Raw genomic sequence first — 16,263 nt, forward strand, 5'->3', positions numbered from 1 at the left:
CGGCCTCCCCCGCCGCCGCCTCGGGGCCCGGCGGGGACGCGTTCTTCGCGGCCGCCACCATCTCTGCCTCCCCGGCGCCGGGGGCGCTGTTCATGCCGGTTCCCGAGGGCTCGGTGGCCGCCGCGGGGCTGGGGCTGCCGGCCGCGGACTCCCGGGGTCACTACCAGCTGCTGCTGTCAGGCCGGGCCCTGGCCGAGCGCTACCGGAGGATTTACACGGCCGCGCTCAGTGACAGGGAGCAGGGCGGCGGCGGCGCCGGACACCCGGCCTCCAGGTGCGTCTGCCTTGCGGCACCCGCCGCGTGTGCGCCCCGGGGTGTGCGCATCGACTCCCGGCGCTGCGTGTCTGTCTGTTGGGGGGGGGCGGTGGGAGGGGGCTGGGGAATGTGGGGGCGTCGCCTGGAGAGGCTGGGAAAGGTGATGGCTCGCTGACACGTGTGTGTGTGCGCGTGCATGCGTGTGTTTACGTGTGTGTGCTGGAGGACGGAGAGCGCTGGGTGAAGATTAAGAGGGTGGTACACGCAGCGTGCAGGAGTATCGGGGAAAGGGGCGCCTCCAGTGACCCTGCCGCAGTGGTCCCTGCAGGCATCTGTCGACATCGTTTCACCGCCCCCCCCTCCCCGTTGCCCTCTGTGACATTCCATCCTCCTCTCTTTTTCTGGTGGTGGGGTGGGGATGTCTTTCTGTTAGGGGGCATGGTATTCGTTAAGAATCATGTTATATTTATTGGGTGGGTTTTGAGGATCCAGCTGTCAGGCATGAAGTTTCCTTTTCTGTGCATGAGGGATGCGGATGGGGAGTTGTCTGCGCCTGATAGGTGCCGCCTAATAGAGATTCTTTGGGGCTGTACTTTGAACACCGGGTGTACTGAAGACGTGGGTCCAGCCGCTCTTGTGACCTGATAGACCCATCGGCCATTCCCCTTCATCTTCTGTTGAATTTCCTGTGTTACTGATAGGCTTTGGAGTAGAGGAATTTGTGTCGTGGAAAAGGGAAAGGCGGCCGGGGAGAACGATAACACACCACAGTTGGTGAGGTGTGTTTTAACTACTACCTCCTAAAAAAAACACACCCAACAAAAGAACCAAAAAATCGAGTAGCTCCTGGTCCTTTCCAGTGAGGATCTTCATATCTTTAGCTTCCTCCCTGTGAAGGAAGTGTTAATTCACTTTCGTTTTCTTTTTCTTAAAATGTGGGTGCCCTTTTTTGCTAAGAACTCTCCCATTGTTTTCTCTCCCATGTCCTTACATGCCACACACCCTGAAGCTGGGTGACTGACTAGTTTTACCAGCTTGGGTTTGACCGTGGTAATTGGGAGTTGGCTTCGTCTCCCCCCACCGCCATCCCCTTTCCCGTACCTGCTTGTAATCCAGGGGAAAGGATCTTAGGGTTTTGTCAAATGATGGCATTTACCCTATTTACTGCATGTGCAGTTTATTAGCTAATAACCAGATGTTTCTTTCTCCCATCGTGAAAGGGGTGCGGCTCTAAGTCAGGTAGTCAGCCGCGGTTTATCAGTATGTTCTGTGGCTTTCTCTTTGGGGAGAGTTGTAAAGGTGGAGTCGTGCTTGCATTTTTTATTTTCTGGGGAGGCCAATCTTCTCTCCTTTCTGTCATTGTTTGCAGGTTTGGACACATGACACAATTGTATCATATGGTTAGAAATATGTGTAACTTTGCTATCTAAGAGGATTGCCAAAATGGCACAGGTCTTTTTTATTTTTGCGAATGCCTTTGAAAATAGCACAAAACCTCATTAGAGAGTTTGCTTAGATAATTAGGTGTAATTTAGATCTGCGAGTCTCTGCATTATGGCAGGGTAGGTACATATCTACAAGCCTCCCAAGAAAGAAATGGGAATCCATTTTCTATGCTGTTCCCAGATTTTGGCAATAATTTGTGACTGGCATAGCACTGTGGTTTTTGACTTTTTACCAAACCTATCGCCATTAAGTTGACACCAACTCAGTGACCTCATAGGACAGAGGAGAACTGCCATATCGAAGGTTTCCAGGGCCAGAAGTCAGTGTTCGGAAGCAGACTGCCACATCTTTCTCCCATGGAGCCGCTGGTGGGTTTGAACCTGTTGGTTAGCAGACGAGTGCTTAACCAGTGCGTCACCAGGGCTCAACCTAACTTTCTGGTGTTCGTATATGAAGACTTGTATGTATCTAGAACTGTCTGAACAGTTTGAGATAACGTAATATAAGATAAACATGTACTGAGGTTTTAGTCTTTGTTTTTGTGCCAACTATCAAGTAAACTCAGTGCCCTGCAGTCAATTTTGACTCCTAGTCACCCAGTGAGGTGGACTTGAACTGCCCCTGGTTTTTCAAGACTAACTCTTTATAGGCATAGAAAATCTCCTGGCTGTCAATTGAAAGTAATGGACAATTACTTTAAGCTTGCAAAGAAATACTCATGGTCACCAGCCTTAAGTTACCTAATATTGCTCTCTCAGAACATTGTTGCTTGCTATAGTTCACATTGTTTTTTTTGCTAATCATAGTCAATAACATCTGTTTATTGAGGAGGTGGTTAAGAATTCAGTCATTTTTTTTAAATTGAAGATGATGGAGAAAGTGGAACTGAGATTGAGGCTCAGATTGAATAGCTATGAAATAGTCATGTGTGGAGGCACTGGTTGAAGTGAGAGGAGACAGTGAGAACATTCTGAGATAGAACGGAGCAAGACTGAAGCCCGAGAGGATGCGCATCGAGAGTAAATAAAGCTCAGGGAGAAAAGAGACAATGAGAGAAGCTGAAAAGCAAAAAAGGTAGAACAAAATTGGCTGGGAACTAAGGAGACCGTAGCAACTCTGGTCCTAAGAAGGGAGATTGCAAGATCCACAAAAGTGTTAAATGCTGAAGAAACGTGAGAATCATTTCTAGGTCATTGATAACGTTTTGAGGAAGCAGTCCTGGTAGAGGGATGTGATAAGGAATAAGAAGGGGTAGGTGTTTGGATATTGGAGGGAGGGTGGAGAGCATCCAGTGAGACAACAAAATCAAGAACAAAACAAACCATGGCCTTTGAGCTGATTTTGACTCATAGTGAGCTGATAGGGTCTGCAATAGAAGCGCACCAGAGCTTCGCCAAGACTGTAAATGTTTATGGAAGTCAACTTCTTCCACAAAGCAGCTCACATTACTATTCAGTTGATTCTGACTCAGGAATTCCAAGATGTAACCTGTGCCTTGGGAGGGCTGCTTAAGTTAGGTGCAGGGGGTGGTAGTGATTGATGATAATGGAGTGGGATTGCCTTAGATGGCTATTGTGCCCCTAAATCAATGCTGACTCAGAATGACCCTATGTGAGTTTCTGAGATTGTAACTCTTTACAGTAGAAATCCTAGTCTTTTCCTGCTGATCTGCCCGTGGTTTTGAACTGCCCACTGTGCAGATTACAGCTGAACACAGAATCACTACACCACCAGGGCTCCATTAGTTTTTGTCAACTCCCTCCCAGTGACTGGATGGGAGCATGTAACTAAAGTACAGAAGACAACTCTGGGCTTGGTCTTTTGAATATAAGAACCATCTCTGAAGCAGGAACAGAGAATTTCTGGAGACCATCAAGGGAGAAGCATGTTTGAGATCCCTATGTTCAGTGGTGAAGGCAGCAGAGCAGAGGAGCCGCTGCTGCCACCATGGAGCAGTGAGGCTGTATAGCAGTCGTTCTTCCTGGCCCAAGGAGGCAGAGGCCAAGGAATGGAGAGAGACTTGGCTGCTGACAGAAGACATGCTGCTGTGGACCACAAACTGTATTCTTAATGTTCTCTGATCTTGGCTTGTGGTAACTGTTAGCACCCCTAATAAGCCCCCGCAATTGTGAGTATTGGTCATTGCAATAGACCATCCCAGCAGAGAAATAGAGGTACGTGAGAGGAATGGCTGATGTTACTGTGGCCTCTGCCTTGTGGACCTCAGCCTTGGACAGATGGGCAATTAGGATTCCCCTTCTCTTTTGGGTAACCAGAGGTCAGATGTGGCCTTTGTGCCATTTCATCAAGATGAGAAAAAACCAAAAACAATTAGCTACCATTGAGTCTGCAGACCTTTTCCTGTGGGTTTCCTGGACTGTAACAACTTAGAGGAGTAGAATGCCCTGCCCCCCATGGAGCAGCTGCTAGTTTCCAGCTGTGAACATTTATACCAATTGGGCTCCAGTGAGATTTTATCGGGGAAAGATTAAAGAAAAGGAAGGGAATGCTTGATACAGAGTTCTCAAGGGCAACTGTAACCACAGGAATAGAGATTAGCCATTGAAAAAAGTTAGGGCCTAGTTTTAACAGGGCAGTGAGAAGTAGGTATTTGTAAATAGAGACTGTACGTATCATTTTGGTAATCTCAGTGTGTAGAGCATCATCTGTGAATATCAAGTGCTTGTGCTCTGTGCCAGAGGCCCCAGAGAGTGCAGACAGTTAAAAGTTGATGCCCATGTACCGGCATTTGGGAAGAAAAGACTCAAGATCTTGAAGAAAAAAACTCTCCAAAACGGTCGCTCCAGATTCTATGGATCACGATTCTATTGGAACATGTATGGGGTCACTATGGGCAAATTCCTGCCCCTGTAATGTCCCCGGCATTGTTTTTAGATGCTGAGGAAATGGTGGGTCCGATGGACAAGGTCTCTGTTCTCTCCCTGAACTCCCACCCTAGTCCGGAGAAACAGACAGCTGAAATGGATGTGATAATTTCAGGTTGACTAAGTAGCTATGAAGGAAATAGCACTGATTTCATGTGATGGAACAATTTGGACTGTTTTGGAACCAAGGGCAGATTTTTTTTTTTTAAAGACCATTTTAGGGAATTAACGAAAACCCCGAAGTGGGGATGACCTTGTACTGAGGGAACAAAAGCAAGGCAAGTGAATCAGCCATCAATGCTGAATGAACAAATGACTAAAGACTATTCGATGCAGGCAGTCCTGGTGGCGTATTGGGTATGGTTGGGCCGCTAAAGCCAAGTTGGCAGTTCGAAACCACCAGCAGTTCTCCAGGACAAAGGCGGGGCTCTTTACTCCCGTGAAGAGTTACCGTCTCAGAAACCCACAGGGACCGGTCTAGTTCTACCCTGTGCTATGGTATCACTGTGAGTTGGCATTTGACTCGCATGCAGTAGGAAAGAGAAGTTGAGGGCTTCAAGCCTCATGACATGTCTTTGATGGCCTTCTGATGAAGTGGCTAGGACTCTGAAGTTAGACTGGTTTTAAATCTTGGTTCTCCTGCCTTAGCGGTGTGACCTTGGGTGCATTACTATATTCTATGTGCCTCAGTGTTCCTATTCATATGGGAGTGTGTAGAATGGGATAATAACAGGGATTGTTTTGTAGCTGTTTCATAATACTGTATGCCAGGTGCCTGGCACATTAAGTGTTTCTACATTTTACTTATTTTTTTAAAAAAATTATTTTATTTTTGTTTCTACATTTAATGGTTTTTGTTGTTGAGAGTGAAGGGGCAGATGGGCCTGGAAATGTGAAGATAAGGCAAGGATCCTTTAAGAATCTCGTCTCATTAACTGTGTTGAATATGTGAATAAGTACTTTATTTATTGGATGACTCAATAAGTATATTTTTGTAAGAATGAGACTGATCAAAGTGGGAACATTTACTTGGGGAAGGTACTGGAAGAGAAACGAGTAAAGGAGTTTTCCATCAGTTCTGAGCGTGAATGGCAATAGTGCATTGGGGAGCACCATAGATAGTATGGCGGTTAAATGCTAGAACTCTAAAAGCAGACTGCCTTAGTTGAAATATCAGTTGTACCTTTCGGACAAGTTAATTATCTTTTCTTGGACTGTTCCTTTACATGTAATCTTCTAGGACTATTGGAAAGGTCATGGTGTCTGCATGCTGAGTGCCCATGAAATGTTAGCTGCTGCTGTTATTACTGAAGGCATGTATTTAAAATTCTAATCAGCATGGTAGTTCATCTCTTTTCCTACTCAAAAGAGAAACAGAGAAACTTCAAGTTGAGATGATTCAGGGTTGAAGAATGACAAGAACTCAAAGGGGGAGAGAGAAAAAAAAGGGTTTTGGTGGTAACAACTGACCATATGGTAAAAAGCAAAGTGATGCCAGGAGAGAGCTGATAGCCTGGAAGATGATAGGAGTCTGGGTATCTGGGTCATGAGGTGGAAGAAGAAACAAGTGGTGGAAACAATAGAGGAGGTGATGGTTAACATGGGGACTGGCTTTTCTTTCCCAAGCTAGGCCCATTTAGATCTAAAGGTGCTTTATCTCTTTCCTGTTACAAATGGTATATGAACCCACCCCTCAGACAGATAGGGTGTAGATTGTAAAATGTTAATTAATCCAGCATCGTCAGGGGATTACTTTTTGGTCCTATAAAGATTAATAAGGCAGTTTCTACTTGAGTTTATTTCCTAGTTGGGAATGAAAGATAAAAAGGCAGATACTTTGGACATTTTAAGTGTAATTGACTAAGAAATAATAGGTGGCCATTACAAAGAGACCACTCCCAAAAGCCAGAAGCAAAGGTGTGAGAGCCCAGTTTGATAATGGTTCAGAGATAATGGTTAAGAAACAGTCAAAGTGTTCAGTTAGTGTGAATCCATTCTGGAAATGGGAGCCTTGGCCAAGGGAGTAGGAATAGATTTTATTCAGTAGACATTGATGAACCCTTTATAGTTTTGCGTGATGGAAAGGCATCATTGTGAGACTGTTTTAGAAATTGTGTGGTAGTAAAATCTATTATGTATATCGGTACAAAATTAGTAATCTTTTAAAAATAGTTGTCACATGTGGAATACTAAGAACTCTAAGCACTAACAACCAAACTCAATACCGTTGAGTCAATGCCAACTCATAGCAATCCTGTAGGACAGGGCAGAGCTGCTACTTGGAGTTTTCGAGACTAACTGTAGGAGTAAAAGCCATCTTTCTCCCATGTATTAGCACATGAGGGTAGGGATGAGAAAGACCAGGCTTTCTACTCTTGTAGTAGAGTTACAGTGTCGGAAACCTACAAGGCCGATCTACCCTGTCTTTAGGGTTTCTATGAGCTGGGATTGACTTGATGGCAATGAGTGAGAGTGCTTAATAAGAAAATAAAAGTTTTAATTTAAAAAATGCATTTACATTTTAAAATATCTGTTTTACAAATCAATAGAATTGTCTTCCCCTCCCCCCCCCTTTTTTTTTTTTAAACCCCAAGCAGGTTAAACACTCACTAATTTATCTGGAAAAAAAATCATATTTAAAAAGTATTACAAGACTTAAACAGCTATAAGACTTAAAGTTAGGTGAGTCTTAAAACCATCATCACAATCATGATATGGATGGAACAGTTGACCACTCCCCAAAATTCCTCCAGACCCCACCAGTTAATACAGTAGAATCCCAGACCTTGAAGCTAATCCATTCCAGAGGGAGCGTCAAGATGCGATGCAGTTGAATTCTGAATCAACTTTTCCCATAAGTAGTAACTGAAAATGGATTAATTCATTCTCAACCACCAAGCTTTTACCCTAACCTTGCCTTTGTATACAAAACATTACATAGACATTTCAAGGTAAATAAGCTCAGAGTTAAATAATATACTTTAAAAAAGAAACACAACATTAAAAATTTTTTTAACAACTACAGTATGGCCCATACCTTGAGACGGATGAGGATCTGGATCTGTGGACATGGACGTGGAGAGGAGGGAGGGAGAGTCATTGTTTGGAAGGGAAATCCCCTTCCATAAAATCAACTGGCAGCTGCTTTTCAGGAGTTTTTTCCCCTTCTTTGCCTTTTTTTTTTCACTAGGCTGGCTTTCTCTTAAAAAAAAAATCTATCTAATGTCATCTGCTGTTGGCGTTTCCTTAACTGTTTTCTAAAAGGGTTTACTTTTTTAATTGTCATCAACAATATCGATAATACAGTTAACCAGTTGCTTATCATTGATGATTCTTTTCAAAAAAACTCTTTCTTAGGACCCATGTTTGTTTGTTTTTCTAAAAAGAGTGCAAAAAGCCACAAGAACTAAGAAAATTATCGCAAAACACTTGGAACACAGCCGCAAAAGGTTTAAACAACATGTCCTAACAGTGCCAGCTAACTCTGAGTGATCGAAACACGAGCTGCTTTTATTTACAAAAATCACATGTGTCAGGTCGGATTCTGATGCTTCGTTCAAGCTCCGATGCAAAATGTTCTTGATATATTGCGTCGAAGTCTTCTACTGTGCTCCCCTTCTACTCCTAGCCCCAGGCTATCACAGATCCACCTTCTGTCACTAATTTTTCCTTACTAGAATGTTCTCAAAAAGCTTGATTCCTAAGGGCAGGGCCACACGTAGTGTTCACCTGCCTCCTCTATTGCCTATACATGTAAGTTAGGTCTTAAGAGTTTGATTACATTTTGACTAAACCTTTTGAGCTAGAATAGTTTACATCAGTAGATCTCAACCTGTGGGTCGTGACCCCTTTGGGGGTCGAATGACCCTTTCACGGGTCACCTAAGACCATCGGAATACACATATTTCCAATGGTCTTAGGAACCGAGACACCGCTCCTCTATCCTTCTCCAGATGGATCCACCCACATGCAGATACAGCCAAATACGAGTACCTGGCGTGAAGACTGCTACCCATGCTTCAGGACAAAAATTTCATTTATTTGTCATTACAAATAAATATTTCACAATATATAATTACATATTGTTTTGTGATTAATCACTTAATGATGTTCAATTTGTAACAATGAAAATACATCCTGCATATTAGTTACTTACAAAGCGATTCATAACAGTAGCAAAATGACAGTTATGAAGTAGCAATGACAATAATTTTATGGTTGGGGCTCACCACAGCATGAACTATATTAAAGGGTCGCGGCATGAGGAAGGTTGAGAACCACTGTTTATATGCAGTCCTGAGTACTCCATGCGCCTTGTAGCCCATCCAGACCTTGTCAGGTGTCTCACTGCTTAATGATGCTGATTGCAGTGAAGCTGGTACTTGTCAGATCTACCCTGTGGAAATTCATTGTTTTCATTTGCAAAAATCAAGTAACCATGGAGTAATAACTCTGGCACACCAAGTGTTGTCTTTCACCTATTGGTTTTAGTATTTGTATTAGTCTGGGCTGCCTAGAGAAACAAAACCAGTGATATCATATATAAGGAAGAACACACACACACACACACACACACACATCTATACACATACACACCAAGAAGTGATTTTGTATCAAGAAGGTGTCCAAGGACAGTCCATGGGTCTGATGATATCTGGAGCTCTCTTCAAACTTTGGTAGCTGCAGGCCGATGAAACAAGGTTTAAGTGCAGAGTCCCATGCATAGCGGGAAGATGGCAGGGTGCTGAGAGCTCCTGGGGTGGTGGCCCATATGGGGCTGCCCCTCGAGGCAGACATAGAATCCAAACAAGCATGAAGGTGAGGGAGGGAGAGATAGGTTCCCAGTGTCTCTTATAAAAAGTCATCTGCGGTCCCCCTCTCCCCCCAATCATCAGGCTGTAACCTGATTGGTGGGTTGGATTCTACCCCAGCCCCAGAGTGATCCACCAGCACTGGGTCTCACATAGCATCTTAGCAGACTAAGGGACCAACTTCATAACCAAAGAGGGTTCACCAGCTCTACTTGCCCCATCCAGAAGCCTTAGAGATCATTAAAGCAGTCTTTTGATATGCTGGAACCTGGAGGTGATACTCTAACAGTGGTTCTTAACCTTCCTAAGGCCAAGACCCTTTAATACAGTTCATCATGTTGCAGTGACCCCCAAACAAAATTATTGCTGTTGCTACTTCATAACTGTCATTTTGCTATTGTTATGAATCCTGATGTAAATATCTGATATGCAGGATGTATTTTCATTGTTACAAATTGAACATCATTAAAGCGTAGTGATTAATCACAAAACAATATGTAATTATATATTGTGAAATATTTATTTCTAATGAGAAATAAATGAAATTTTTGTCTTGAAGCATGGTGTAGCATGGGTAGCAGTCTTCACGCTGGGTACTTGTAGGTGGGTGTATCTGCATGTGGGTGGACCCGTCTGGAGAAGGATAGAGGAGCGGTGTCTCGGTTCCTAAGATCATCAGAAATAGGTGTTTTCCGATGGTCTTAGGTGACCCATATAAAAGGGTCGTTCAACCCCCAAAGTGGTTGCGACCCACAGGTTGAGAACTGCTGCTCTGTAAGGATGCTCTATAGTGTTGCCAATAAGAAGGGTACATGGATGGTATAGTGGCAACTGGTGGTCACTGGGGAATTTATGCTTTCCATCTCTATTGCTCTGTGTACTGTGGGTTACATAGTCCTTGTTCTCAGAAAGGAAACATTTCCAACAAAAGGTGCAGCAAGAGTTCTGCTATCCTTTGAGGTGCAGTTGCCTTCTGGACTCTTCCTTTTCCAGGGCAAAGAGTTACCTACCCTTTTGGCAGGGGTGATTTACTTCCTCATCTGGAGGAGCGAGGACTGTTGTTACCTATTGAGCTTGGAGGTTTGGCGCACTGGTGATCTACTGGGCATCTCTTGGTATTAGATCAGGTTTCAACAGAAATGGATATGAGACCCGGCCTACAGATGAGGTCAGCCAGTTGGACTAGCAGAAATGCTCGCCAAAGATGAGAGAAATCTAGAATGGGTAGCAGAGAAAAGGGTGAGGGTTTCCGTGTCTCTTGTGGCCTTGAAACCACCTTCAGTGGAGAGACTATAGAGTGTCCCACTTTATTTCTCTTGATAAGTTTCTCAAGGAAACGACCCCTATCGGTATTGTAGAGGGGCTGCTTTCAAAATTTATAGGAAAGCAGTGAATCCTGGTGTAGGAGGCTGGACTGTGGAGAGTGCTGTGGTGTGAAATTCACATCTCCTGTTCAGTGGGAATTCGCTTATTCCCCAGCTGCTGGGAGGGTTTGTTGGCTGAAGATTCTTGTTTCCTCACTTCCTTTCTGGAAATTGTCCTGGGCTGCAGAAGGCTGGCAAACTTTGGGCCATGCCCTGTTCTTTTGAGGGCAGCTCAGGTGAACTAAGGGCAGCATATGAGAGCTCTTTTCCCAAAGGTGGCATCATCCCACCTCTAGTTGTTGGAGGCCTTTGTGGGGGCAGCTCATTCCTTTCTCTGCCTAGACCTCCCCCCTTCACTTGTCTACAGGCCTTGATCCCAAGGACACTTTCCAGTAACACATTTCCCACATCAGCTCAGAACTCTCAAAATCTCACATCCATTTATTTACTGTGTCCTGGGGGAACAGACCTAAGAAAGATAATTTCTCATTCTGTTTCTCTCTCCTTGATCTGACCTTGTTTCTCTTTTTCTTGTTTTCTTTGACTATCTCTGTGGGTTTTAACTGCTTTTATTTATTGTGTGTTTAAAACTAATTAGAGTTATTAAAAAGAAAAAAAAAGATTCCAAAATTGTCTTGCAGATGGCCATTAGTAGGCCTCTCAAGCTGTCTCTATGCCTTTTGTTCATGTCCCCCTTACTCTAGCCCTTCATTGTGTCTGACTCACAAAATATTTCCTGTGCCCCACCCACGGAGGACACTGGCCCTACCATTTCTTCAAGGGATCCTGGTATATTTTAGAGGAAAATGTATTAGGAATTAGTATCTGTGCCCCAGGTATGCTGCTTTCCATTACTGATTATTTTTTTTCCCTTTCAAAGGATAGCTAGGAAGTATATTAAAAATGAACTATAAGTTCATAGGGATATTTCCATTTCAAGTTTAACTTAATCATTTTACCAGTAATTCTTCTTTGATTTTATATTTGCATTATCTTTCTCTGACACTGAAAATCCTATGTGCTAGGAATGGTAACAGATTCAACGTACTAGTATTGTTTGGATAGTGTATGTGCTTTGCTGTCTGTATAAACCAGTAACAACGAAGTGAAGGAACCTGGGGGTGCAGTAGTTCAGAGCTGGGAGGCCACTGGGGAAGTCAGCCTTAGGAATCCACCAGGTACTCCCTGAGAGAAAGGCCTGGCAGTCTGCTTACACAGCCTGGCGGCACACCTTCCCTGGCAGTTGTTCTGCACTGCCCAGGGGGATGGGGGGTGGAGGTGGGGTGGGGGGATGGGAACGAAACGACAGTGAGTTGGCTCAAGAGCAGTGGGAAAATGGGAACAATAAAACTGCTAAGTGAAATGTACAATTTCTCTTTTTCAGTTCTTTTTCCTTAAAATATGACTCATCGTATTCACAATTTACTTGAAAAAAGCTTCTTTTCTTAGTAGTGGTATTACCAATTTGATAAACTATATGTAGTAGATGTATCGTCGAGTTTATTTTCAGTTTTAAGGCTTACCACGTTTTCCTCATGTGATTCAGTTTTATTTTTGAATATATAAAATAATTTATGTGGTTACAAGGCCAAAACTCCATAAAAAAGTACTTGGAGAAATTTCACTTTAGGAGAAATACCCTAAACGACTCTGTTAGTAAACATTTTTATTAATATTTAGATTGCCTTACTTATGTGTTATCCTCTAAAATTTTCTAAGTAAATACTTTGTGTGTGTGTACACACTTACACTTATTTTGCTGAAAGTGAAGAGGACTTGAAGCACTTCTGATGACTATCAAAGACTATAATACCCTTCAATATGGATTACACCTCAACGTAAAGAAAAAAATTCTTACTGCTGGCCCAATCAGCAGCAGCCTGGTGAACAGGAAAGACTGAAGGTGTCAAGGATGTCATTTTACTTGGGTCCGCAATCAGTGCTCATGGAAACAGCACGCAAGAAGTCAAAGGACATAATATACTACATTGGGCAAATCTACTGCACAAGACCTCTTTAATGCAGGAAAAAGCAAAGATGTCACATTTGTACTAAGGTACACCTGACCCGAACTACGGTGTTTTCAATTGTTGCCAACAAAATGTAATGACAGAGCGGCTGTAACAGTGAGCTTAAAGGAAAGCAACAATTGGGAGGATGGCTCAGGATCTGGCACTGTTTTGTTCTGTTGTATGTAGGACACCTAACAATAGCAACAGCAATAACATTATCCCCTTGCTTTTAATGTGTAAGCTGATGTGTGTAAGTGAGAAGTAGAAGTGTGCATATCTTTATTTGCTATTAAAAAACTTTGCTTTTTTATCTAAAACTGTAATTTGCACCTCATTCCTTATCATTACACAGAAATTTTGTGAATCAATGTAACTCTATAGTATGTTAAATCTTAATTTATTCAGCTAGCACCTTATTTTTGACCCGAAGGGAGGCGGTTTCTTTTGTTATTAGAAGTAATGTTTCCATGAATATCTTTGTGCATATATTGTTTCCTATTTCTCTCTTGAGTCGATTTTTCCACCAGCAGATACAACACCTATGTGTGATTGTTTATCTTTATGCTCACATTCCATTCAAGTTGACATTTGTTCAAACTTTTGTCAGTCTTAAGGACCCTTGGTAGCACAGTGGGTTAAGTGTTGAGCTGCTAACCGAAAAGTCAGTGGTTTGAATTTACCATCACCTCTGCTAGAGAAATATGAGGTACTTTGGGTCCTTAAAGAGTTATAGACTTGGAATTGACTTAATGACAGTAGATTGCCAATCTTAGCTGAAACAGTACTATCCCTTCTTTTAAAGTCGGTTTAATTAAATATTAGTCGAGTTATAAGAACATGTAAAATAAAAAATATTCAAAATCCATAAATAGACAATTTACAAAGTAGGAAATACAAGGAACCGATACATTTGTTAGAAAAAACATAACGACTAATATTTAAAATTTAAATTTTCTCTGTTCTGGGCCCCACGCACAGGAGTGTGCTCATTAATTTTCAAATCCACTCTGTCAGTTTCTGCCTTTGCCTTTTGGCTAGAGAGTGTTTAGGGCAATTAATATGAGTGTAATTTCTGATATGGTTAGCTTTGGGTCTACCATTTTATTGTCTTTAGTTTCCCTCTTTGTTTTTTTGTTTTTCTCTTCCCCTTTGCTTTATTTTGAATTATCTTTTAGTATTTCATTTAAATTTGTCTATTCTTGGGCTACATCACTTTGTATCGGACTTTTAATGTGCTTGCGATAATAATAGACGTTTTATTTAGAGTTTTGTACTTCTTCACTTCCAGTGGATAAACCTGGCTGGCATGCAGACTCCTCCCCGTCACAGAACTTTATGTCAACTCCATTGAAATACTTTGAAAACCTTACCATATGATAGACAGTTTTTGTGTGTGTCAAATTCATGCATTTTTAAAGAACTTAGAGAAAAACAAATATTTACTGTACCTATACATTTCCTGTCTTTTATTTATTCCTGAAAATGCAACATTTTCCTTTAGCTTAAAGCACTTAATTTAGCATTTCTTTTAGAGAAGTCTGTTGAGGATATATTATTTTTGTTTTTCTTCATCTGAGAATGCCTTGGTTTTGCTCTTAGAGTAATATATCATTTAGTTTGAAAGCTTAAATGTAGTTCTGTCTTTCTCTGCTGACAGGTTCTTTCTGTCATTTCAAGTATGTTGTCTTTTCTTAATGGAGCATATGTATAATAGTTGCTTTAAAGTCATTGCTGGATAATAGCAATCTAAGATTATTCTAGATAGGCTCAGCATTGGCACCTGTTAATTATCTTTTCTCTTGAAGTTGATCACTCTCCCTTGTTTCTTGCTTTGTGAGAATTTTGGATTGAATCTTAGACATTGTGAATGTTTTATTTTGTAAACTTTGTGTCCTATTGTAATTTCTGGAGAATGTTGGCTTTAGTTTTTTTCTTTTAGCACCCAGGCTATCATTCTGCTTAGCTTCAGACTGTTGGTGCTTGAAATTTCAGTTTATTTCTTAAAGCTTTTGCTTCATGCCTGTTCCATGCATACTCAGCTCTATGTTTAGCCCAAAGACTAACGTAGGTTTTACAGAATTAGGAAATCTATTCCTTCATTGTTTTTCTTTTCTTTTCTCTAAGTTTCTGGTCAGAGAGATAGGGTTTCTCTTGACGTTTTGATTTTCTAGTTTGTAGCACTCTGTAGTGCAGTGGTGAGATACAGATAACCAAATTGGGACTCACTCTCCTGAGGGTGCTTTTCCAAGTTTTGATTTCTCTCCACAGCCTGCTTCCCTTTGAGTCAGAATCGACTCGATGGCAGATGGTGGTGAGTTGGGTTCTTTGAGAGCTTTGATAGCTTTCTCGCTCCCTCAAAGCTTAAAAGTTGTAAACCGTATGAGAGATGAGTTATGCTTGGGCTTGTACCCACTGTACCAGAACCAGGATTCCCATCTCTAGATACTTTTAAGACTGTCATCTTTATCTTTGACATTTAGTAATTTGATAACACCATGCCTAATTATGTATGCATGTATACACATTTGTCTTGCCTTAATGTTCATTGAGCTCTTAGATACTACTTTTCATTTAGTTTGGCAAATCTTAACTGTTATTTTGTCAAATATTGTCAGACTTGATTTTTCTTTTACTTCTCTGGTAATCCATGTGTTTGATATTGTCCCACGATGTGAGGTCAGCCAGTCTATTCTGTAAAGGTCCAGACAGTAATAGTTTTAGACTTTTGAGGCTTTATTATTTCTGCCACAATGATTTAATTCTGTAATGATTGCTCAAAAGCAACAAAAGACAGTATGTAAACAAACAATGGCGTGTACGTTCTGGTGGATCACAAAAAATCTTAACAGACACCATTCTGTTGACCGCAAAGGTAGATGTTCAGAAGCCCGGGTAACTCAGTGGATAGGTGCTCAGCTGCTAACTGAACGGTTGGCAGTTTAATCCCACCAGTGGCCCCATGGGGTAACAGACCTGGTGAGCTATTGCTGTAAACTCTGTCTTGTTAGGTAGGTATGAGTTAGAATCCATTTCTTGGCCCCAGCACCAACCACGGTAGTAGTGATGATTGCTGGAGTTGGATTGCGAATTCAAGGGTCTTGAAATTACAGGACAAATATTGATAACAGCTACAGGGTGGGGAGCTGGGTGATGAAACCGAGGGTTTGGGGATGAGACTAGAAGAATGTTTTAGGGCCCAGCTGTTATAGTCGTGTTTGCTTTACTCAGAGTGTGATGAAACTTTTTAGTTTGTAAAAATATCATTAGCAGCATTGTGGAGAATGAATAAAATAAAGAACTTTACAGGTTACTTTACAGAGACACTTGTAGTACTGATATGTGATGGCAAATCCTGAGAAAAGGCAATGGTAATAGAATGGATTTAAGAACCATTTTTGGGGGGAGTGAGGAGGGAGGGGAAAAATGAGCTGATGCCAGGGGCTTAAGTGGAGAGCAAATGTTTTGAGAATGATGAGGGTAATGAATGTA

The 16,263-nt window shown here is 42.0% G+C and overlaps 1 protein-coding gene across 1 annotated transcript in view; it reads left to right on the forward strand.

The window, feature by feature from the left end:
* The first annotated feature begins 77 nt into the window (after positions 1 to 77).
* The window catches only part of MYCBP2 (MYC binding protein 2), a 284,541-nt gene continuing 268,355 nt past the window's right edge, over positions 78 to 16,263 (forward strand). The window contains exon 1 of the mRNA XM_004711247.4: positions 78 to 274. Coding sequence (XP_004711304.1) covers positions 93 to 274 — 182 coding nt within the window. The 5' untranslated portion in view covers positions 78 to 92. The remainder of the gene's footprint in view (positions 275 to 16,263) is intronic.

Source organism: Echinops telfairi, unplaced genomic scaffold (assembly GCF_000313985.2).
Source record: "Echinops telfairi isolate 266 unplaced genomic scaffold, ASM31398v2 ScPeMD7_11;HRSCAF=52, whole genome shotgun sequence".
Classification (NCBI taxonomy): Eukaryota; Metazoa; Chordata; class Mammalia; order Afrosoricida; family Tenrecidae; genus Echinops; species Echinops telfairi.